General features: G+C 41.2%; 1 protein-coding gene across 2 annotated transcripts in view; it reads left to right on the top strand.

Annotated features, from left to right (window-relative positions):
- Window positions 1-24,973, top strand: part of arb2a (ARB2 cotranscriptional regulator A) — a 145,415-nt gene that overhangs the window by 9,510 nt on the left and 110,932 nt on the right. For both annotated transcript variants that reach the window (XM_065965385.1, XM_065965387.1), the window contains exons 5-6: window positions 9,710-9,775; window positions 11,337-11,528. In XM_065965385.1, the coding sequence (XP_065821457.1) occupies window positions 9,710-9,775; window positions 11,337-11,528 (258 nt within the window). The remainder of the gene's footprint in view (window positions 1-9,709; window positions 9,776-11,336; window positions 11,529-24,973) is intronic.

Genomic DNA, 24,973 nt, shown 5'->3' with positions numbered 1-24,973 from the left:
CCCTACTATTTAATATTTATTACCTGAAATTTTTGGTAACATGACATTTCAAGATGCTGCCTTCTTGTTGCTTCATTGAAGAGTTAACATACCAATTATTTTATATTGTATTAATTATAATGGCGTGAGGCAGATGGATTTTTGGCTTTTTACATATATTGCATAGACACTGAAAGCTACTTTGTCTGTGGCATTTTAAGGATTTCTTACCCCAAAATACCCACGTGGAGTCAAACTACAACACCATCGATCAAATCACACTCCATTGTAAAGTTCACCTCTAACTTACTTCAGTAGTACAACCAACTGCAATATCCATTAAGATAATGAGACAATGTTCTTTTGTAATCAGTTTTTTATTTGCATCCCCTGCTATGTTGCTTTTAATTGCGTTCAGTCTTTGATGTTCAAAGCAAAGTGATAGAGCCGTTTGTGGGATTACCTGTGTGTTTTTATTATTTCTAATGCAGGTATACAGTCGCTCCTTTGAGAGTCAGCCTTCTGTGAAGGCTTTATTTCCCCTCTCTTCTTTTGCCTGCTAAGGCACTATCTTCCAGCATCTAAAAAGACTTTAGTAACAAACATTTGGTTGCTTGCAAACAGAGGCCCTGAAAGAACACACAAACATTTAAACTAAAAGTGGAGAAATCCGAGGGGGGCCAAACATTTGGAGCATACAAAAAAATCATCAAGCAGGATTTATGCAAATATTATTCACAAACTCTGATTAAAAAATGGACAGAAGTATTTTCTTAAGAGAAGAAAAAAGGAAACTGTGTCAATCAGTGATGATAGGAGCTTGTGTAAAGAGATGATAGGAGCTTGTGTAAAGAGGACAGATACTGTGACTGTGTTGCAGGAGACTAACTGGCTGAGAAGAAAGGAGCACTACCTGAAGAAGCATTATTACCTGTCTGTTGTTTTAGGCCACAGATGATTCAAGAAAATGAATATCCTACCTTGTAAAGCTTGTAAGTGCAGATGCATTGTTTGTACTGGTAAGAAATATGCTCCTTTATAAATAGGCACAACTGAATAGAATGCCTTTGGTAGTAAAGTGGGTTATTCTGCTTAGTCAGCCTTTCTATGAGTATTTCACACAAGCATACCTTGCTGATCACTCCTGGGTTTGCTGGCCAAAAATACTTTTGTTTGTTGATCTATTGTTTTATCCCGTTCCTCTTCATCTTTAAATACATCCGGCAGGAAGATATTGTATGTCATTAGGGTAAATGTAGAGTAACTTTCTACTCAAACAATATTATGGGCCCAGATCACTCCAGAGCACAGCCCAATGTTCATGATCAGCCCCCCGGACATGCATCTCTTCAGAACCAATCAAGTGCACAGACTCAAAGACTTACTAAAACCTAGGAATTGATGCCTACCTGTTGGAAACTTCTGGATGCAATTCCTTAAGATGATTGCAAGAGTGGAATGGATTTTGGATTTAGCACATCCAACTTTGACTCTGGACATCTAGTGGATGGCCAAAGGAGGGACACAGTCACTGCTGACATTCTACCTCCGGGTAAATCGTTCGAGGTGATTTTATGTAATGACATAAAAGGAGGAAAGTTTCACATGCAGCTATGCAGAAAACTAATTTTAAAATATGGGAGACACGAAGATAAGGAACACAATAAGTAAAACAATAAATACACTGCATTCTAGGTGCTATGGTCTGTGATAAAAGAAATCGTGAAAACATTCTCAGCTCATCATAAGCCTCTACTTTCGACTGAAGGGCATACTTCCTCGTATTCCTGTAAGTTTGGCCCTGAGTTAGGCTAATATTTTTGACTTCCTGCCCCTATTTATGTTTTAACCAGTAGAAAAGTAACAAAATGTGCTCAAATAAATGTGGATTGTAGATTAAATTTGATATAAATCAGCCACAGTCTGTGTTTAAGAAAAATGACAAATCATTCTTTATATTGTTGATTATGGAACGCGCAAAATGTTGGATCATATTCTGCAGAAGTCACAAATAATTATACAATATTAAAATTCAACAAGATTTAGTAAGCAATAGTTAATAGAGTGAACAAATTGATGTTTGGATGTACTATATTGTCTCCGTTTAAGGAGAGACAGAACGAAAGAAGAACAATGAAATGCAGCTGCATGTTAAAATCCACAATATGTAAATGACAAAGTTAGCCTTATGTCTCACATGACATAATGAAAGGACATCCGTTTCAGTGGGAGTTAGAAATCGTATCCATGTCTTCGTTTTAAGTAGACTCACCTGTTCTAATTCTGGCAGGCTGATTTAGAAAGCTGCTTCTAGAGGTCCTCTCAATAGATGGGTTTCTATCACAGCCCTCAGATCTTTACAATGGCTTCCTTTATGTAAAATAATTAACTTTACTGTGACTGTTGATTCATAAAGCACCGTTTGGGCATAATCAATTTCCACTCGGATCATCTGGGCTTCATGTACCGGCTGTTTCTAAAGTCAAAACTAAACACAGAGAAGCAGCTTTCAGTGTTAAAGCTCTACAAAAACCTGTTGTAAACTACTTGGAAACTTGTTGTCTTCTCTGACTGTAGCTAGTAAAGATAATTCCCTTTATTAACTGCATCCAAGTTACATTTAAGTTACATCAAATCTTGCCCTACAATGAAGCTGCACTTAGTTTATATTTTACTGTTTATAGGTTATTTTATCTTTCCAGGCAGACTTGAGTACTTAAAAAAAAGTACTTAATATTCAAGTAGCTATAAATACTTTTGTTAATGATTATACACATATGTATATCTATTTTGCCTTAATGTCTAATGTAAAGCAACTTATTACGCTCTCATTTAAAATGAAATCCTCCTGCTTTTGGTTGCCTTGTTTCTGTCCATCGCTCTGTGTGTGTGTGTGTGTGTGTGTGTGTGTGTGTGTGTGTGTGTGTGTGTGTGTGTGTGTGTGTGTGTGTGTGTGTGTGTGTGTGTGTGTGTGTGTGTGTGTGTGTGTGTGTGTGTGTGTGTGTCTCTCTATGTGTGTGTCTGTCTCTCTCTCTATGTGTGTGTCTGTCTCTCTCTCTATGTGTGAGAGGGCTATGGGGTGGCGGCTGTATTGTCAGACACATCACAGCACCAGATGTCCAATTTGCACTTCAGCCTTGTCTGAATGGGGGGACGGATAGAAAGAGGAAGAATGAGGATGTTGGTGTGATGGCCTCCAAGCAAAAAAAGAGAGCGAGATATGCGACCAAATCTGGCACTAGAGCAGGAGATACTTTTTTTAGTCTTCGGTTTTCATCCCTCAAAAGTAAACTGTTTCCAATATACGTAAATATCGATCTATCTATATGTTCACATGATTATAGATTCTGTCTTTGAGAGCTTTAAAACATACCCTTTGTATGAACAATATGGGCTGCAAGTATATTCTAGGTGAAATAAATGGAAAGCCAAGTTGTGCTTGGGCACTTTTGCTCTCAGGCACCTGGGCTGCAGTTAAACACCTGAGAAAGTGTTACACTGAAAGCTGACCCACAGCTCTTTAGAATGCATGTAGTATGTATCTCCGTGTAGTCTGAGGTGCAGCATGAGCACCGGAAAGGATTTCTCTTGTTTGTAGATAAGTAGGAAAAATATAACTTCTGCAAATAAAACATCCCTTTGTGTTGTGAGTGGATTCTATAAGTACTTAAGTAAAGTACCCAGAAGCTCTAGTTTATGAATAGTTTTTTCTTGGTCTAATGTGTTACGTGTTGAGGTTTTTGCTCTTTCTTCTGTATTCTGATTTGACAAATGTAAATATGATTTAAAAAAATCAGCAGTGAGAGCACCAAGCTGACATTTTCCATCCTTTTTTTCTGACTGTAATGGTTCTGACTGTACTACAGCTAGGTACAGGCAGGCTATCTGAACAGTGTCGCAAGATGCAGCAGGGTCACCTCGGTCTGTGTAGGTGTCAGTTGTAGTCTAATTCCTGTGATTGGGTGATGAATCTCTCTGATAGAAGACAAGCATAGGGTCTGGCCCAGATGGAGCTCTATTAAGCTGTTAATAAATGAGGATTCTTCTCTGCTCTGCCTGCATCTGTGGGATGGAAGACACTCACAAATTTGTAAACACACACACACATACACACACAGTCAGAATATTATAATGAAGTAAAGCTAGCCAGATGGCTGAATTAGAAAACCGTCTCTCTCTCTCTCTCTCTCCTTTTTCTTTCTGTCTCTTCATTTCCCCTCTCTCTCTCTCTCTCTCTCTCTCTCTCTCTCTCTCTCTCTCTCTCTCTCTCTCTCTCACTCTCTCTCACTCACTCGCTCTCTCTTTGTTTCCCATACTCTCCACTGTCTCTCTGTTATCTTTTCTTCTTCTTCTGTCTCCCTCTGTTTCCTCATAATGGATGCTTGATGTTGTCATATCAGTGACCAGCTGGCCAACGGTGAAGCTCTGCTGAAGCGCTCTTGAGCAAAATACTGAGGAGAAGTGGAATAACAATTGTTAATAATGAAATATTAGTAGCTCATTATTGTATATATATATATATATATATTTTTTTTTTAAAGATTTATTTTGGGCTTTTCGTGCCTTTTTTAGAATATTATATTATACTGCATTATATGATATTACATTATACTGCAATTTAAATTATTTCAAACATTGTGTTGTTTGCGTTTTGTTAGTTTTTTCTGAAGCAGGAAGACATTACTCTTAAGACATTTAGATTGACAACACTAATTAATGATTGGATATTGAACTTACTCAAGTCTAATGAATTACTTCATAAATGATGGTGCAGTCATGTTGTGGGAACCCCGTAGAGAGGCCTCCATACTGTACTTAAAGAATCAGGAGGCCCCATACCAGTCGTGGACCATTCTGTTTGGAATCTAATGGGATCTCTCTAAAGAGTGACTATAAATGACAGCTGTCTGCCTGGAGTCACTGACTGCCATCATGTCTCCAGTCCCACAACACTTAAACACTGCTGCTACAGCTTCTGCTCAGAGCATTTAGGAGGAAGCAGACACAGTCAGACAAAAATGGTTTCAGGGAGTAGGTGAGGTGGATTAAAGGTGATGAAAGAGAAGCGAATTGGACAGGGGGCTGGTTGTTTGGTGTGTGTGTGTGTGTGTGTGTGTGTGTGTGTGTGTGTGTGTGTGTGTGTGTGTGGGTGGGGGGTGTTAGGGAAAAGGCAGGAGGGCTGGTAGTTACAGTGCTGGCATCTGTCGCTACTGCCGGCACCCACGGTGGTGTACAGTACTTTGCTTTGAATTAGACCTCTGTCGACTTCTCAGTTAACACCTAAGGAGGTCATTATGATGCCATTAGGGGGAGGAGTGCAGGGAGGGAGTGACAGAGAGATGGATATCTGTGTGAGTGTAAACAGTCAGTCTGTCAGTCTGCGTCTGAAAACTTTCTCTTCCCCTTGAGAGCCCCTCACTTCTCTGACAGAAGAGTAACAGAGACCTCATGGGAATTACACCACTCTCTCTCCCTCTCTCTCTCTCTCTCTCTTTCTTTGTTTCCCACGTGGACTGACAGATCAAAAATTCACAACAATAGGCCCTATTTTAAAACCACTTTTTGTTGGTACACGAGGCTGACTTAAAATAAACAACCTTTTTATTGCCTCATGCTCTCTCTCATTTTCACACTCTCTTTCTGAGTGTACTTTGCTTTTGTTGTCGCCATTGTTGTGCTGCATTGTTCGGGGGGATTTTCTTTTTCTTTTTTTCCCCCCCTTTTTTTCTTCATCTCCTCTATTCTCTGGAGAAGAGGGAATGCTTTCCTGGGTGCAGTCAGTGATACAGCAAGGGACAGCTCTTTCAGTTTCATTATATAAACTGCTTTGATGCCTCTTCTTGTTCTCTGGTTTCTATGGCTAAGTGGCTTTTGGAAGGGGGCTCTGGACTACAGAGACAAGAGGTGTGTGTGACTGAACATGTGTTTCTTTATATATGCTGCTGCCTTGAGTATATGTGTGCTCATTGCTGACACTGAGATAAACAAGTGTGGCTCTACGGGCCGCAATAGGTTTCAAAAATGTCTCCAATTACGTTATTTAAGAGGCTCACAAGGCCTTAAAAACAGCTTTGCAACTGTGACTGGACACATCCAGAGGTTTTTTGGAAATGTGTTTTGTGTCTATTAATTGATTGATTACTTAGTTCACCGTCAGCATCTGGCCTGAAACTGTTCTAATAGACCATTTAATCTATCGCCATAAAACTAATGCTGACCCTGATAAACATCAGGTCATCATCAAAGCGTCTCTCTGGGCTCTTTTCATCTCATTAGTCCTCTTCCTTCTTTGTAATTACCTCATTTTCTTTGTTTTTTGTTGACTATCCTACCATTTAACTACTTCTTCTACTTTTTTTTCATTCCTGCCTTCCTCTATTCCCTTACCCCCCTTCCTCATCTTTTCGTCACCCCCACCTCTTTATCTATCCTAGTCTTCCTGTCCTGTATGTGCCCAGGAAACATGATCTCCTTGACGCCTTGGGTCCGATCAGCCAAACCAGGCATGACTGTTGCAATCAGTGCAAGAGCACAAACTCATGCACTCACATTATCTGATAAATGTGCACAGTGAGGACTTAAAAGACATATCAACTTGCAGCCACAATGTTCTTCATTAAGACCTTGGCTTTGTGTGTGATTGAGAGTGATGAGGAGATTGTTATGGGGATGGCCAGGTGTTTGAAGAAAGTTGATGTCACAGCACACCAGTCGAAAAGAGTGTTTTAAAGACCAAGTATTTTACTGTTTGCTTCACTCATCCATCCTCTCAGCTGTTCACCGCAGTGGGAGCTGGCACCAACCTCTGGCTCCCAGGGATTACCTCTCCTCCTCTCCCCTCTTGTCTTCCCTCTTTCCTCCCGCTGAGCCCTCCTTTAAGTCCCTTCCTTCCTCCCTGATCCTGCTCTACTTGCTTCATCGCCACAATGCTTCCTCTACACAAACAAAGCACAGCCAGCGCTGACCTCACCGCAGACTCTCCCACATTTGCTCTCACTGTCATGAAGGAAACATTAGTGTTTGAGGTTTCATCATCATCCGGATGTCCTTGCTTTTTTTTTTTTTTTTTAACTAGATAGCTCCAAAAGTGACAGCTGTAATGTAAACTGTCAGTCAGGGTCATTGTTCTGTGTCTTTGGAGGTTAAATGTCCTCTCTTGGACTTTGTCCCCCAGTTTAGATGATGTAAAGTAAATTCACACTTCACGCTATACAGTTGCAACCCATCTATTAGTATAGATGACAATTTAAATTTGTTACAGATAAGACATTTTGTTCATAAAACCTTTTGGTTTGAATATAGTTGTTTTTATCTTCCCTCTCTTCCCCCTGCCTTTCCTTCTGTTATTTGCCGAAACCTCTCCTTATGCTTATCCTACCGTCTGAAGTCGCGATGCAGCCACTCAACTGCTTCCTGCAGGCGTTTCATTAAAGCACTAATAACACACTGGTAATTAGGTGACAAAGAGGCTTTTCTTATGGTACTGATCAGCTGCTGAGACATAGTACTCAGAGGCCCACGCGGAAAGAGGTTAGCTCTGACTATGTGTGTGTATGTGTATAATATGATTTTTTTTTATCCTATAGTTGTATACTTCTGCTCTAAGCCAATCCCATTTTCCTGTGAAACGGTACTCTTTGTTCTGATTTTGATTTTGCTTGGTAGAAGTTGACCAACTTTCAATATAAACTAGAAGATAGATACAGATGTACACACAGCATATAAACAAACTTGCAAGCTTTTTATTTATGATCAGCTGCTTCCTTGTATTCGTGGAAATGCATTAACACAGAGAAAGTCTTGCATTCTTTCCACAATTTCGTCTCTCTCCTCATTCCATATCAGTGGGTTTTCGAGCCACCTGAGGCACTGAACAAATAACGTAGTGCAAATGAAATTTCCTGTGAGGCTTATTGATGTCATTAAACACTAGCATACTGAAGCCCCAAATCATTTTAGTCTTCATCAGACCGGCTGACATTTTAGTGAATTAGCTGTTGGTGGGTTGGGCTGAGGTGGAGATGTTTTAGCTCTCCTTGTATTTTCCCTCCTTCAACGGGTCAAAATGAAGAATCGATGGTCTAATTTGGTCGTATGCTGGACTTTGATTGGCTGTCATAAGGCCAATATGTGTCTAGTCTGTAATGTTATTCTTGCATGTTGTTTTGAAAGCAGTACATTAAGTTAGCATTGACTTTCTTTTGGCATAAAAAGGGTGTGACGATATGATTATCAGTAGAATTCACCTTTGACTAAATACCAAAAGGTTTCAAGGTGAAGAGACAAATTTCTGCTATTTTACAAAGATGTAGAGTTTGGAACATGTCACAAATGCACAATTTCATTGTTGTGAAATGTTAGAACTCGGTCATACAAATATTTTTGTGTACAAAAAATACACACGCTAAGCAGATCATGTCCCACAATTATCCCATCAGTTTATTTACATCTAGGTTCTAACCTTTTTTATTTTGGTTCTGGTAAAGTTTGTCTTTGAGGGTAGAGATTTGCTCTCTTTGCAATTTTGAGAAATGCTGTCATGTTAGTGAAACTTTCTTGCTTTTTAGGAATAGCTACAGTAGAGATCATCATACTGCATGAAATTCTGTGTGTCTGTGTTTTGTATCTTTATTGCTAACCTTCAGTTAATGTCGTTTTTTAGTTCCCAAAAATCCTCTAGTGCTTGTGAATGTCTGAACTTTATAGTAAAGGCTGAAGCTGTAGGTTGAAGTTTTAGAATTTCTGATACTGGTATTTACATTGTGCAAATATTTTTTAATGTTCCCTCTTTTTCACCGTGAGAGTGTAAATGTCTACCTCCCTGTAATCATTAAATCAAAGTAAATCAAACTTTCCACAGGTCTGAACATCATGTCATTCTTCCCCACATTCTACTGAGTCTGACGCTTCAAAAGTTACACAAAGTGAAACGTATCAGAGCTACACAGCTTCATGCTCGCTCTCCCTGTGGTCCGTCAGACTATCATCTCATGTCAGAACATGTCCAGGACAGGGAGTCTATCGTAGCATTTATTAATGAAACAGCATCACAGCATGAACGCGACTCGCTGCTGTGGTCATGTTCTTTGCCGTGTGCCATCACAACTTCTCTATCTTTCTCTCACAACCCATCAAACATCAAAATCTGTCCCACGGAGCGCTTTTCTCCTTTCTCAGCTGAGCACGACGTGAGGAGGAGAAAAGAAGGCAGGAAAAAAAAATAAGAAAAATGGAAAAGAAAGTTGTTAATGTCACTGAACCATGAAAGGCTTGGCCCCAGGTTGGAATGATTCGGTATACAAGGTTCTTTAGTGCTGTGGCTGCGGGGATAAACATAACTTACATCAGCCCTTCGCTTGTACAGGAGATTTCCTCTCCTGGCACTAACAACCTCAACACTCTAACTGCACTGTTATTCACAGAAACACACACAGAAACACACACAGAAACACACACATACAGTATGATCCAGACCCTTTCATGTAGCTCACACAAACACACACACAGACACACACACCAGAGGGCAAACAAGGGTTTTGAATAGTATTTTTTTATTCAGTTTGTAAGCATGACAGAGGATGCTGTTACTTGTTCACACACACAGTTTAGTCTGCTTTTGTTGGATTGATTTGTATCAACAGGAGTGTATAAATATTCTTGTATTAGACTGTACTCTAAATGTAATGTTTGACTGTGTTTCTTTGTTCTGTGTCTTTTTTTCTCTCTCCAGATCATCACTCAGTATGTTTACGAGCTGTTGGAGAAAAAGTGCAACATGACTAAAGAAATCCTGCCAGTAAGTACTCTGAGTGAAAGGAGGCATTTTCCTCTTTGATAATGCCCTTGAAGATTAAAGCGAGTATTAAAAATGAAAATTGACGTAAATTCTTTGGCTTCAGAGTGTGATTATAATATTGAGTGTCCTGTTTAAAAAAGAAAAGAAAAGGGGATTGTGAGGAGTCAGCTCTGCTCATTCTCCACCAGTCTTTGTCTCTCTATCTCACTCACTCCCTCTCTTTCTTTTACTCGCATCCTTTGTGCAAAAGTGTCTCCTCAACAAATTAACTGTATTGTGACGTGTCATTTCAAAGGCGCAGAGGCACAGCATGCCGATGCTTAATCTGTTTTGCATTCAGTTGCGCTGAAGGGGACTTTCTACTGCGCCATCATGGAGTTATTCTTTGCCCAGCTCATCCCGGCTCAGAGCACACACTTGATCCCTTTTATTTGTGCTTGGAAGCATGTTTGTCTCTTTTTGCCCCCCTTTACCCCTCCATTCCCTTTCTAAAAGTTGTGATCATTTTTCAGGTTGCGTTTATAGGGATGTTAGGCAGCGCTGGTGTTTAGGAGCTGAGCAGAGTTAGCCCCAGCACTAACAGTGTCCATAAATCACATAGCCAGGGACTCAGCGCCTTTCATTAGACCCCATACACTTTTACTGGTTTATCTGCGTGGCCTATTTATCTCATTATTCCTCTGGAAAATTGCTCTGTTCTGCTTTTCTGCTCCCCACTCGCCTGTGTGTATACTGCAAGCGAATGTGTGCGTGTTTTTGTGTATGTGTGGGTATTTGTGTGTTACTGGTGGGTCCGTCCACCTGCATGGCATTGAACTTGTGACCGCAGATTTTAAGAAGATTAACCACAGCCAAGTATAGGGCGAGGGAATGAGGGAGCACAAGAGAATAAAGGGTAAGATTTTCTCCCCCTCTCGGCTCTCTTTGTCTGCTTGGATTAAGTTCTTGCAGCTGCCACCCATGGCTTTTATGGACAGTGTTTGTCTCTGTAGAGATTCTTCCAGCCATACTTGGGAGGGATGCATAGACGCATTGGGGTGTGGACGGAACGCATGCGCACACACACACACACACACACACACACACACACACACACACACACACACACACACACACACACACACACACACACACACACACCAAAAGACACAATCTTAGCTTCTCTGTCAGTCTGTATGGCCTTAGTTTTAATCACATAAAGGCTGTTTTCTATTCATAATTATTGATGGTTAGTGAACTGGTGTATATGACTTTTTAACTACCAAGGCCTCAGATGAGATTGAAGTTCCTGCTCAAACTTCAGATTTTTTGATTACCAGCAACTTCACTATTATTATGAGGAAATTCCCTGAAGCAGGAAATCAAAGCTTTACATTATGAAATAACAATTAGCTTTTTTACCATTTACTGCTTCTGCATAAAAGTGACATTTTTTATTTTGATCGAGTTAAAGTTTCAAAAGTAATGTTTAGCAGTTTGACCACTGAAAGAACATTAACTGAAAAAGTTTACATTTTCCATTTTAACAGTGATTGTAACAAGTGTTTTCCTGATTGTTTAGGTTGACGCTGCAGACGATGAACCCACCAGTTTTATCTACCTGAGCCCAGATGCCTTGTCCAACCCATCCAAGCTGCTGGTGCTGATCCAGGGCAGCGGCGTGGTGCGGGCAGGTCAGTGGGCCCGTAGACTCATCATCAACCAGGACCTGGACTCAGGGACACAGATCCCCTTCATCAACAGAGCCATGGAGGTAGGGGACACAACAAAAGAAGTTCAAGCTACGGTGTTAGATGTTGAACTGATTTTCTAATCTTTGATCCAAGATGTTTGTTTTCATGTTTCACGAAGAGGGACATGTCTGCTGAGGACAAAAAATGTCAAAAGAGGATATTGTTTTTTTCTTTTCTTTTCGTTTTTTTTTTCTTTTCTTACATATTTCTCATATTTTCCCCTGTGACACATCCTTTGTTTCTCTATGCGTTTCAAAACAACACAATTTTTTCCTTCTCATTCACTTTTCCTTTCTTGTGATACATCTGAGGTATGAAGAGTTTTTTGGGCCACATGCAGCATGCTCATAATGTGCTCTTAGGTACCACAGGAATTTGCCCATTGGGTGTTACATGTGTGACACACAGTGTTAACACAAAGGGCAGGCTTGAGTATTTGGGGCTGTGGAAAGCATACTACAGATGAGTGTTTTGGTATTTTGTTTCCTTGTACTTGACTGGAGTTTTGAATGTGATTGTGGGTAATTTGATGTTGCTATGCGCTTGCGTTGCTTACACTCTGGATGTACTGCATGGACCAAATTCAGTTTAACTTCATTGTACAATTAACACAAGTGAAGGGGTGGAAGGAAACTTCATCCCTAAGCCACGTACAAATTGTATGATGCTGAGCAGTTTCTGCACATATAAAAGCATCATATAAATACATAGTCACACAACAGACTTTCATTCACAGGTGCAAACAGAGTGCCATACTCCTCAATAAAACTGGTACCGTTACAGTCCTTTCACCAGTCTTGAAACTTATATTGTCTTGTTAGTGAGATGTAGCATAAACCTCAACAAGATTATTGTTACACAAGAAAACATTCATGCATCCTTGATTCATGATTCCCATGCTGTCCTGTGTATTCACAGTCACTGAGCTGAGAGAGAGGGTGCGATAATGTAATGTAAAATATAGATTAGTTTTTATTTCCCCACCATATGATCACACACAAGTGTATACATCTGTGTGTCAGCAAGCAACTGGTGGCCCTGCTTGTCTTCTTATTTTCATCCCCATCCCTGTGTTCATTTGTCATCCTGACCAAGACTACCTGTGTAATTTCATCGCCCCGTTGTTTAAATTGACTTAGGGGAGATCCCTCTCTCTCTCTCTCTCTCTCTCTCTCTCTCTCTCCCCCCCCCCCACTCCCTCGTTTTGTCCATCTGAATGCAGTAAAGACTTTCACTGCTGTGTAAAGTCTTCTCCTGCGGTGTACAACAACAGGAGAGGTTTAGGTTGTGTGTGTGCGTGTGTGTGTCCTGTGTTGTTTAACAGATGATTCGGCTTCCCCAAGACTTTGAATTATAGTCACCTTGGCTGGTATTTCAGCTGGATAAGGCAGGGTTGTGCTGCAGAGAGCCAAAGTGACAGCTTCGATATAGAGAACACGGTGTGTGTAGTGCGAGTGTTGCTCATTCATCATAGTAAACAAGAAATCGTGTTCTCCCACCCTGACAAATCATCATCCAGGCATTTACAGCACACAGGCCGTCTACTCTGTTTGTGCAGTGGAAAGACAGGCAGGGACATTTACAGTCAATTCATGCCTACTGTCTGCATCTATTACGGGGATGTTTGAGGTTTATTATGTCATGCCATCAAGTTTGTGAGGATGTGTTTTTTAGTCCTTAGACAGAAGTTAGAGCAGCTGTACAATCTGAAGGAATATGTTGAGAGATTGAATCTGGGCTGTTGTTAGTAAATAGTTATTCATTCTTTACATTAATGTATATGATAAAACATGTTTGATGAATGACCCAGACAAAAAATGACAGCTCTATGATACAGCAAATACAGTCAGTATAATCCACTCTCACGGCATTAAGATACATTTTAAAGCAAGTGATTGTGTGATGTGACCATCTCAAGGACGGCTAATTAAAAATCTTGAGCCTGTGCAAGGCTTTCAAGAGTATGTTGGATTCCTCTCAACTCAACAGCCATCAGTAGGTTTTTTTTTATTGGATCCCTCGCAAGCAGAGGGGGATGAGCTAATCTGTGAAATTACAGTAACAGTTTTACAACCATTGTAGTTATATGGTGAAGTGTTTTCAGTGGATACTTATGAGTGACTACAAGACAAGTAAATGAGACAAATAATAAAAAAAAATAGTTAGAGAGTCAACATCTATTCAATAGTATACACTAAATTATCAATATTTCTCTAGGCATATATATGTACAGTGTATATATTTGCTTTAGTATATGAGCTATTGACTCTGCACCATGACAATAACTCAATATTTTTGATTCACAATTTCAGTTAAGTGTTATGTTGGGTCAAATGTGGACTTTTCCAAATAAACTGTCTAATGCTTAAATGAGGTTCTATTTTCCCCAAAAAATGTTTTCTGGCTAGAATCTGTTGCCCCTGGTGCAACTCGTGTGAAGTTCCTCATGGGAAGTTGATTGGAAATTCAAAGCCTGCAGCAAAGGGTCAAATGGAGTGCGTTCAGCAAATATGGGGGGAGCTTGTGGCTTTGCAAAACATTAACAAGCACACAGACACACAAAAAATATTACATTTAATTTGACTCTGTACTTCTGTAGATTGTGTTTTTGAGTGTGTGTTTTGTGTGTGTGTGTGTGTGTGTGTGTGTGTGTGTGTGTGTGTGTGTGTGTGTGTGTGTGTGTGTGTGTGTGTGTGTGTGTGTGTGTATGCCTGTGGTGCAATTCTAGGGTGTATGGGTTTGCAAACCTGTCTCACGGCACCACTCTGAAAGTCCTAGCTATGTTCCGTGAAACTTTGAGTCCGCTCACCCTTCCGTTAGGAAAAATTAACTGATTGTGTTCGTTAATCTGGCCCCACACACACACACACAACACATTAACATATGCACATGGGATCGCAGGGTGAAATTTAGGGCACCGCTGTTTTCACATATGAACTCCAGAAAATATCTAGGTAGTTTCGGAAGGACCACTCCGGAGATTCTCCTGACCTGGCTGTTCACATATGCTCCTCACAGCTGAAGACAGACAGGGGGGGAAGAGGTAAGACGTGATGTAAAAAAAACAATGCGGAAGTAGCGGAAGAAGCCACTGAGCTATACGACGCTATAATGAGAATAACTGCCTTTATATCAATGCTACGTGTAGTTAAACGGAATGACAACATCAAAAAATGAGCAGAGAACAACATACGGATGAACAGAAAACATAATGCAGCCGTGCAGACACTCTGTGTAATTCTCCGGAGAATAGCCTGCGGCGTTCTCACATCAGCCCACTCGGACTTGCTGCGGAAAAAATACTCGGGGTGCGGCAGGAGAAACTCTGGGTGAAGTCCGATGGAAGAATTTGGCTGTTTGCGTTCTACATACAGCTCCTCCGGGAAATATCCTGGGGTTTTTCAGGAGATTTCTGCAAGTGTGAAAGCCCCATTACTCTTCACCTGTTCTCTTCCTGCCTTAACCACCATGCTTCTGTGTATGAGTATATCCCCAAGTTTGACAGACTGCTTAGTGATCATGACATGTTAGAAGGTCCAGAACATACACAAATGGAGATATACATAAATGTAACTACAGTAGGTAAATCTTTATGGTGACATAGGGTTAAGGGATTTATTTTTGCATTGTGTGTGCAGGTCTTTGCTGACCTGCTCTGCATGTTGTCTTTACTTGCGTGTGTGTTCGCACATGGAAGTTGTGCTGTTCCCACAGCCTAGTGGAAAAATGACAGGTGAGCGTAGGATGCTCCAGCAATAACCAGATATGGGAGGAAAAGGGGGTTGACTAGAAGGAGAGGGATGCAGAAAGTAAGAAGAGTTATGATTGGTTGGAAGAAGGCAGAAAGGGAAAAAAGTGGGGTACAGGAAAGATTGAAGCAGGGAGAAAGAAATGAGAGAAGGATGAGGGAGTGACTGCAAATGGGGAGGGACTGGAAGAGGAGAGACGGGAGTGTAGAGAGGAAGAGAATCGGCAGGAGGCAGGCTTCTGACAGCTCCACTACTGGGAGAGGGCCTCTTAATGACAGCTTATTCCTTCATGATTTCAATTCCTGACAGTCGACAGGTCTGCTTGTTGCATCATGGCAGCTGTATCATTACCTTCTGGCCCTGTCACTGCTCTGCATCCTGAGACTGAGATGGTGGAGGTGGAGGGTGGGCGCCATGGGGTTTGGAGGGACTGAGGGAGGGGGGAGAGAGAGAGTGTAAGATGTGGGGTTACAGTCAGAATAATTGAGGAAGGAGGGAATATTGGAAGGTGGGATCATAACTTTTGGTTGCTGTAGGAGTTAAGAGTAGGACTTAAAACTTGTGGAAGTTTGTGAACGCATGAATACTGTGGTGATGCCTTTGCGCCCCCCCCCCTTTTTTTTTCTTCCTTTAACGTCTTGAAACAGTTCAGAATTGGTCCCATGAGAATTCTCCTGCAGACAGCGTTGGCTTCCTTCTGCTTTTAAAATGCTTATTTGTTAGGGTAATCTGGTTGTTTCCATATGGTCAAAAGTCTTAATTTAACTGTTTTTAATTCGGTTGCATTCTGTGCTGTTTTTTGTTTTTTTTTCATTTAAAAATTTGAATGAATTGATCCACAATATCTATCCTGACTTCTTTTCAACTTGTTAACTGCACATTCATTGAAACAGATATAGAAACAATCATACACAAATCACAAAAACTATACGCTGTCTGCAAAAATCCATTCATTTAATATTTAAATCACTAATTCAAAAACCAACATTCATACCCCCCATACTATCTCCCAATTTTTAGCATCCTGCTCCTTATAGTAAGCCAGGTTTGACACTGGAGACCCGTTGAGAGAAACATTAGGTGTGTTTTTTTCAAAAGGGTCTTTTCAATGTTTGGCTGAAAGAGGAAACAATTAAGACAAACTTAAACAAATCCTTACCTTGACTCTCAATGTTTTAAATGCTGTGCCCTGTGTGTGTCATCCCTTTCAACACATTGGTTGCAAAGATACATTACTGCTTGTGTTGTGTCATGACCCTGTTTGGTTTGAAGATCTCTCTCTTTCTCTTCCTGTCTCTCCAATCCCCTTTCTACCTCCTCTTCCTTTCTCATTAGTTCATCTAATTTCCCCCAAGCGATGAATTAACCTGTTTGTGTGCGCGTGTGTGTGTGTGTGCGCGCACGTGTATATGTGTGTGTATGTCTGTGCGTGTGTACCCAATTGATAACATTGTATATACAGTTTGCATAGAGCCTATCTCGGGGCATCAGGTGGTTACGAAAAACTAGACAGCTAGGTTTAGCCAGAGGACAGCACACAGTGTGTGTGTGTGTGTGTGTGTGTGTGTGTGTGTGTGTGTGTGTGTGTGTGTGTGTGTGTGTGTGTGTGTGTGTGTGTGTGTGTGTGTGTGTGTGTGTGTGTGTGTGTGTTTGTGTGTGTGTGTGTAAGGGTCAAAAGATGCTCCGCCTATACCGTGGCCTTGTAATTGCTGCCCTGCTAGCAATCTCTCTCTCTCTGTCTCTCTCTCTTACACACACTCACATAAACACACACACACGCGCACACACACACACACATATATACAGGTATATGTGCACCTCCAGGTGGGAAGGTCCCAGTACATCCTGCAGCTCAGATCAATGCACTTGACACTTTCAAAGGCGGGTGTGGGGCCTGGACTTGCTCTGGGGTTAAACCTCTTTTAAATAGCATCCCACGGGAAGGCAGCTGTCAATAACCCACCATAATTACCGGGGCCAGGCCCGCCAAAGGCTCGGCTGAGCAGGCCAAATTAAAAATTGATCAGAGGCAGTGAAAACATTATTTTGTGGTGGTATTCCCTGTCCTAACAGCACACTGCTGCCTTATGTGAAATCTCATCAACTGAGGTCCAAGCCAGATATCTAGAGACCTATTTATCTATCTATCTGCCCCCCGTGGTCCACATCCACAATGTAGTGCTGTCCCTGTTGTAAAAATATTATTTGCATATTAAGTGTCTTTCCGTGTGCACATCTGTGTGTGTGTGTGTGTGTGTGTGTGTGTGGGGGGGGGGGGGGGGGGGGGGGGGGTACTGTATGAGCATCAGCTGAGTGTTATGTGCTCAAGGTAATTGTACATCATCCCCTATTGTTGAGGTTTTGTGTGTGTCTGTGTGTATACATGTGGTGTGTGTGTATATTTGTGTCTCTGTGTTCGTTTGTAAACCTTGTAGCAGTATATTGATTGAGGTCTCATTGAGTTTCTCTTGGCAGAAAGCCTTTATTTGTCAGTCAGAGAATGATACGAAGGAGATATGTTCATCCTTAGGCTTCTTTTAGGAAAACACACGCCATTGTTTCACAAGACAGAGATGAATGAGAACAAGTTTAAATACATCAAAGGTCATAGCACATTGTTTTTATCATTGGTACTGTATGCCATCAATGGTAGAAATGCGCTTCCCTTGCTGCAATATGCCCTATTTAAATAGATTTTCTTTTCGGGAGGTCTCAAAAAGAAAAGATGATTTCTGTATTCCAAAACAAGCCAATTTGAAAAAGGGTAACTTTAAAATTGATTCACGGGATCTGATGTTTCCCACATTGTCTGCTGTAGGACCCGTGGGTGCCAAAATATTTTTTTTCCCAATTTTCTTTCCAAAGAAAAAATACTAATATTTTCCGAAGAACAGATATTTTCGAGGATATTTCTACGTTAAAATGGGTACAAGAATATGTGTTTGTTAAACACTGGTGTGCCATGGTTTTAAAAAGTTTAGAACTTTTCTTTGGGTTAAAGAAAATGCACAAGTTATATAGTATAGCAGTTAGTTGCAGTAGTTTATAAATGTTGATGTACAGCATGTGTACACAAGTGAAAATAATGTACATCCAAAAAAAGAATATATATACTTAATATGGAGATAGGGTGAGCTGTTTAGAGTTTTATGATGTGTCAGTTTCAATCTTACACTACCACCCCTTTATGAGTGTGTGTGTGTGTGTGTGTGTGTGTGTGTGTGTGTGTGTGTGTGTGTGTGTGTGTGTGTGTGTGTGTGTGTGTGTGTGTGTGTGTGTGTGTGTGTGTGTGTGTGTGTGTGTGTGTGTGTGTGTGTGTGTGTGTGTGTGTGTGTGAGGAGGTGGGTAGTAGGTCATATGCAGCTGCAGGCTGTGTGTGTGTGTCCCAATGGGAAGGTCTTGTTTAGTATCTCTTCCAGAGGGCCCCAGGCACTGTGTGGTGGATACCTCTTCCCTCTCTCACTGGGAACACTACTCTATGGCCGGTACATGCACAATCTCACACACACAAAGACATGCACACATAAACCAAAAAAAAAACCTTGACAATCTTTTCAACAATTCGTCAACCTGTGTGCCAGCATGTTCACAGTCTGATAGCTGAGGCATAACAGCTTTTCCTTGTTTTTGGTTACCGGTAGGTAAGTGTACGGGATGTGTTTGAGTGTGTTAATGTATAACATACAAACACACGCACATACTGGAGAGAAAAACACACAAAGGCTCTTTCATCTTCTTGCAGATTTTACATGTATCCTCCATCACAGCAGGTTTGCAGAGGTTAAAAGTGCTTATCTGCGGACGTTCCAGGAGGAAATTGAGTTTTGCGAAGAGCTAGTGTCGAGCCAAAAGGTGATCCACTGTGAATTTACACCATATTACACACACACACACACACACACACACACACACACACACACACACACACACACACACACACACACACACACACACACACACACACACACAAACATAAGCACACTCACACACATACAAATCAGCCACTGTGCATCTTTGAGGGTCAGAGTTGAAACCTGCTGTAAGCTCTCCAGGAGCAGTGTCATGCTGCTGGACTGTGCGCACCACACTTTGATCGATGAGAGGAAGCTCAGTGCCTAAATAGGGGTTACCAGGGTTTCAGGGGGTACACTGGGGTTAGCTGCAAACAACAACAAATCTTTCTTTTAATAGGTTTACTGCTGACTCTGTGCTTAGGAATAGTGCTTAGAATAGAGGCTTTGGGGCTGCTCTGGTTTTCCTGCAGACTTCAGAAATGTAGTTTTGGAAACAGATTATTTCAAGCATTTTAACATCCTGATGTTTTTTTTAAACATTTAAAGAGCTTTTACATTATTTTCCCTCTCTGCATTATGTGTCATATAGTATGTATAGTGTCTTTCGTTGTGTGCTTTGTGATTTCTTTCTTCCTTCTTTCATGACCAGACATCAAACTGGGAATCTTTATTTGAAGGCTTATCTTTCTTTTGAGACTGATATTGTCTTGCATTCTCTCTGGATGTGAAATGTACATTTCAGTACATCAGATCATGGCAGCGGTGACGGTGTCTCAGTGTTTCAAGATATGTGTGCTTCTGTGTCTGTGCAAAACAAAGAGGGACAGACAATGAGGAGAGATGGCATCAGTGATCACATTTGTCTGCAGCTCTTTTGTCATCTGTAGCTCAGTGGGTCAGTGGGTAACTGTTACCGTATGCATCTCCATGTGCCACTTTCAAACACCAGCAACATGCAGAAAACCAGGTGTGTCAGCAAAGATAGGGTCATCTAAAACCATCTCTTGACCTTGTTCAAGATACTTTGTTCTCAAGTGAGAAAGCAAGTCTATTCAGAAAATCTACACAGACAAAGATAAGAGAGAAACCTTAGCAGGAGAAATGCATTTGAATTCTGTCTGTGTCCGAGAAAAAAAAAAAAAAAAGGTTTTCGCTCTCAGTTTTCAGATGAATTTTATGTAAGGAAGTTGACAATCTGTATTTTGGCAATGGATAGCGACATCAAATTTAGGTCTGTAACACACTCTGGGTTGAATTGAGACTCGTATTTACGTCATATTTGGGACACAGCTCTCCGTCTCAATTGTTCTCTTTACTTTTCTGCTTTAAGCAATGCTACGAAATGCTGGGATCACGCTGATTTTTTTTCACCACAACTAACACACACATTTAGCTCCATTATAGCTTATCCACTACTTTTTGTGTTACTTGTCAATGCTTTCATGTGCGTCAACACCAAACTGTGTATTTTGTCTGGCTCCCCTCCCCTTTCTATGGTATTACGCTGCTTGTGATAGGTGTTATTATCCTGCTGTATGCTGACAGCCTATCCCTTAACCCTCTTAGGAGCACACTTTGCCACGCTTGGCTGACTTGTTTGCGCTGATGTCAAGTTTTAGCGGTTAGCAGGCGGTTACCATATGCCACTGTGCTGCTGTCGCCCCTGATGTCAGTCAAACTAGTGTCAACCTGAGCTCTGAACACAGAGCACCTCTGCAAACATCCAGAAACATAGTGACAGTGAAAAAAAAACACAACACAAAAAGCACACACATAGTCCAATCATACACCTTTACTGTGAACACAAATAGACACTGCAATAAAGCTCACACACACACACACACACACACACACACACACACACACACACACACACATAGTGACACAGTGTAGCTTGTATCCAGGAAGGCCTGGCATGCTGATCTTCAACAGCTTACTGAAGGACATGGTGGAATCTGCAGTGGTTATTGAAGTGGAAAGGTCATGTATCTAAAACCTATAGAGAAAACAGAAGATGCACTCTTGATTCAAACAATACTTATCTATATTGCTGATATCAATGTAGCAAAGTGAAAAATTAAGCAATAAATCAAGTCAAATCATGTTTTATTATGATTGCCTTACCAAAAACAAAACAAAGAAATGCTGTAATTAAAAATATGTAGAAAACAAATAGGATGAATACACATTAGACATTAAAAAGAAAATTCAATGTCCTTCATTCGCTCTTACATGCCCGAAAAGTAAGAGCGTTCTCTTAATTGTCCATAGACACCCTTAACACCTCATCACTAGGTTATCATCAGGTGCATTTTCACAGAACAAATGCCAGCTATTTAATATGAGCTATGTTGCTAGTTAAGAGCATACTAATTATTTCAATAAATTGTGCATGCAGAGTTGCAGTTAATGGACAAGATAGATGTGCGCTTTTTTACTCTGAAGCACAAGATTGTTGCACCGGACTGTGTGGTGTTATTATATTTTCTCTTTTGAACAGTCACTATCACATAAAGAAAGAAATATTTTTCATCTGATTACTTGATGGAATGATCAGCATCAATAATCAGTGTTGCTGGCAGCTCTTGCAAAAACTGGAGAAAACCTGCAGGACATTGTCAATAAACTACCCTGAACTCATTGAGGAACACTGATTTGAATGTTACATTTGTCTTTAATAATGATCACTTTGCTTGATGAAGATTTATGATTTTAGTTATTTATAAATCCATATTTGTTGTCATCATCATTACTTTTCATATTTTTAATAAGGCAGGTGCAAGATACACAGCTCATATGTGTTGATAATGTGTTTTTATCACCTGAAAACCAAAATTATATATGTTTGTATTTAGCTACTGTATGTTATGTCCTTCAGCTACCTGCTGAAAACAGTACCATTGATGGGTTCCTATCCTTCTCCTTCCCTTCCTCCCGGATTCCCCTCCTAAGTTGTTGATAACTGTTTTCTGTGTTATGTTCAGAGTGACGATGTGGCCCTGCAGCCTTCTGTTCTTTTTGACCTTGTTCAAACTTGCCCTTCCTTTTCCCTCTTGAGTTTTTCTTCCTCTTTCCATTCTTTCTCCCTCCTCTAAGGTTCCTGAATCCCATTCATCTCTCTGGCTCTGGCTCTCTACTGCCTTTGGAGTCAATGTCTCTTTGGCCTTTGACAGCTCAGGACCATGGTGTGTAACCAAGGAGGATAGGGCTGTTTCTGCATTCTGCTTGGAGTCTCTGGCTCTGCCTCTCCTCTCTGTCTCCATTTCTTTCACTCTGTGTCTAAATTAGACATTAGTTAAACTGCTGAGCACCAGCTTGGATGGGCAGTGATAAAGAAGTAACACTATAGTAACAGTAACATGACATGGTGCAGTACAACCCCAGGGAATGACAAGAGAGAAAGGCGCCATAATCCATTTTAATTTCACTGATAACATTGTATTAAGGGAGAGAGAAAAAAGGAACAGAGAGAGGGAGAGAAAGAGAGAGAGAGAGAGAGAGGGGGAGGGAGTGGGAGAGGGAAGCAGTGGTTGGAAGAGCAAGAGGCAGAGATGTGAGGTGTCTCCGACCAGAGTCTGTGCTCTCACTGCAGTGTCTTGTGGTGACCTAGTTGCAACCTCTTTGAAGTCCACAGGCTGATCTCTCTCTAAAGGCTGCAGAGGAGATCTGCTGCATACAGCTTTATTAGACTGGGATAGAAAGAGAGCGAGGTGTATCAAATGGTAAGGGTCTTGAACCTGCCCTAAACACACAAAAGATGTGAGCATATGTCAGTTGGTTCATCCTTTCTGGTGTATGTGTTTCATTTTTAATTTAAGGATGCATTTTTGGCCTTAAATGTGCCAGCTCTGTTTATGCATAGAATTCTTTGTATGCAGCAGGTATTCCACTTGGAACATTTAGCTGTAATTTCGGGCCAAACACAGCTTTTATCCTTTAGCCCACTACATTAGGAGACAGTGGTGCATTGTCAGGAGAGCTGACCTAGAATAGTCCAATCACTCCACATCCCCTGTCTGCCCTCTCCTGTGATCACCACGCTGCCAATGCCGCAGTCTATACTCTGCGTGTATGTGTGTGTATGTGTGACCCAGTTCAGTCGCTGGTGTCGCCAGGCTTGCCCCTGGTGAGGGCATGCATGTTAGGGCGCAAAGCCCTTAGATGAGTGTGTTCTGCTCAAGCACAGCTGTGGATTCCTTATATCATCCGCAAATGTGGCAAAAGGGAATTTTATATCTCTATATTTTCACATTCTCTCATTAGATTAGCACCTTCTTAGCGCCTTCTTACGTCATCTATACGTTTTAATAAAGCAAATGCACACTTTTAGTTTAGAAAGTGCCATAACTAAGAGAAAGCTGTGTCTGAAAATTGATTGTGTAAATTTGAAGATGAAGATGAGCGATAGGGAGTTCATGGCAAATGCACACTATAGTATGGCCGTTCACTGAACTCCCTTAATTATCCGAAGCCTTTTTTCCTGCGCCCCTCCATCTCTGCATCTCCCCACCTGCTCCCAATTCAGAGCCTGTGTGTGAGGACGTACTCTGCTGGGGGCATGCTTAACCTTTTTCCTGCTGCACAAGTACAACACAAGACACAGACACACACTCTTCTCTTCTTTAAGTTGGGCTTCAATTAAAAAAAAAATCCACTTCAGAAAATGTTTCCTTCTTTTTTTTTTCTTCTTTTCTTCTTTTCGATCATTCCCGTCCTTTACCTTCTTTTTGAAGTTAGCCCGGGGCCTTGCAGAGCCTCATCAGCCCTTTGCCTTGGCTAGATTGCATACAGGTACCCTCTGTGGCTATTTCAAATGACTTAATTAGCTTCTGAGTGCAGTGGATCGGTAGAAGCTTTCTCCCCCCACTTCCTCCCTTTCTCTGTCTCTGTCTCTCCATGTCTGTCTTGAGAGAGAGCGAGAATGATTGAGCCCATGTGACACATTCAGTCCCTTGCCATGTGGTTTCACTTTCTAGGTCATGCTCTGGCTGTGAAGCTGACTGCCTATTACATCTTAGAATAAGACAACACACTGAGTACTAAGGAGAGACAGTATGAAGTGTGTGCATGCACACCCCAACCCCCCCACCCCTCCCCTTGCGTACACAAACACACATCTCATTTTATATGTAGTTTGATTGTCACTCTGCAATCTTTAGCTTAAGGCTACACCCCCCCCCCCCCCACTATCATTTGTAAATGATCTACTTCTCATTGATTCAATATTTATTAATTCTACAGCCAAACAGCATACAAGCCAGACAAGAGAAAAAATGGTTACTATTTGCTAAGCTAGTTTGGCACATGTTTGTTTGTGTGGAGGCTCAGACACAACCCAACACTGTTTTGTTGTGTAGAGTCCCAAGTTGTTAATTCCCACACACACCAATGATCAAGGTTGTTGTGCTTGTGTTTTTATCTGTGACAACAACGTCAAGGGCATGCCCCAGTGCAGTACAAAAATTCCATGACGCCACACAGATCTCAGCCCCGATGCCACTCATGCACCACACATACAATACACATGGGTAAGCATGTCTTCTGTGCTCCCCTTCCAGGGGACACAGGAAAGCTGAAACATGTTGCAAGTTGCCATCTTTGTTGTCCTTTGTTGATGTTCATGGTTTACAAGCAGACTCTGTCACACTGTATACAGCAATGCCAGTGTAGCAGTCTTCCAAACTGACAGTCTGCAAACAAACTCTGTCAGAAGTTTAGTCAATGACAGCTGACTGGTCCCTGTTCCTCTGTATGCGTTGTCAACTGTCAAGGTCCTGAAAGTCAGAGGGGGGAAAAGTTTTTGCTCCATAAAGCTTTATTGTAATGAAGTGCCTGATGGAAGGATATGACCACAAGGATGTGATCAGCGATGGTCATCAATGACTAAATGAGTTCTTTCAACCCTTAGGGTGGGAACGACAT

Source organism: Labrus bergylta, chromosome 2 (genome assembly GCF_963930695.1).
Source record: "Labrus bergylta chromosome 2, fLabBer1.1, whole genome shotgun sequence".
NCBI classification, from domain to species: Eukaryota; Metazoa; Chordata; class Actinopteri; order Labriformes; family Labridae; genus Labrus; species Labrus bergylta.
This window is presented reverse-complemented; position numbering and strand designations above follow the sequence as displayed.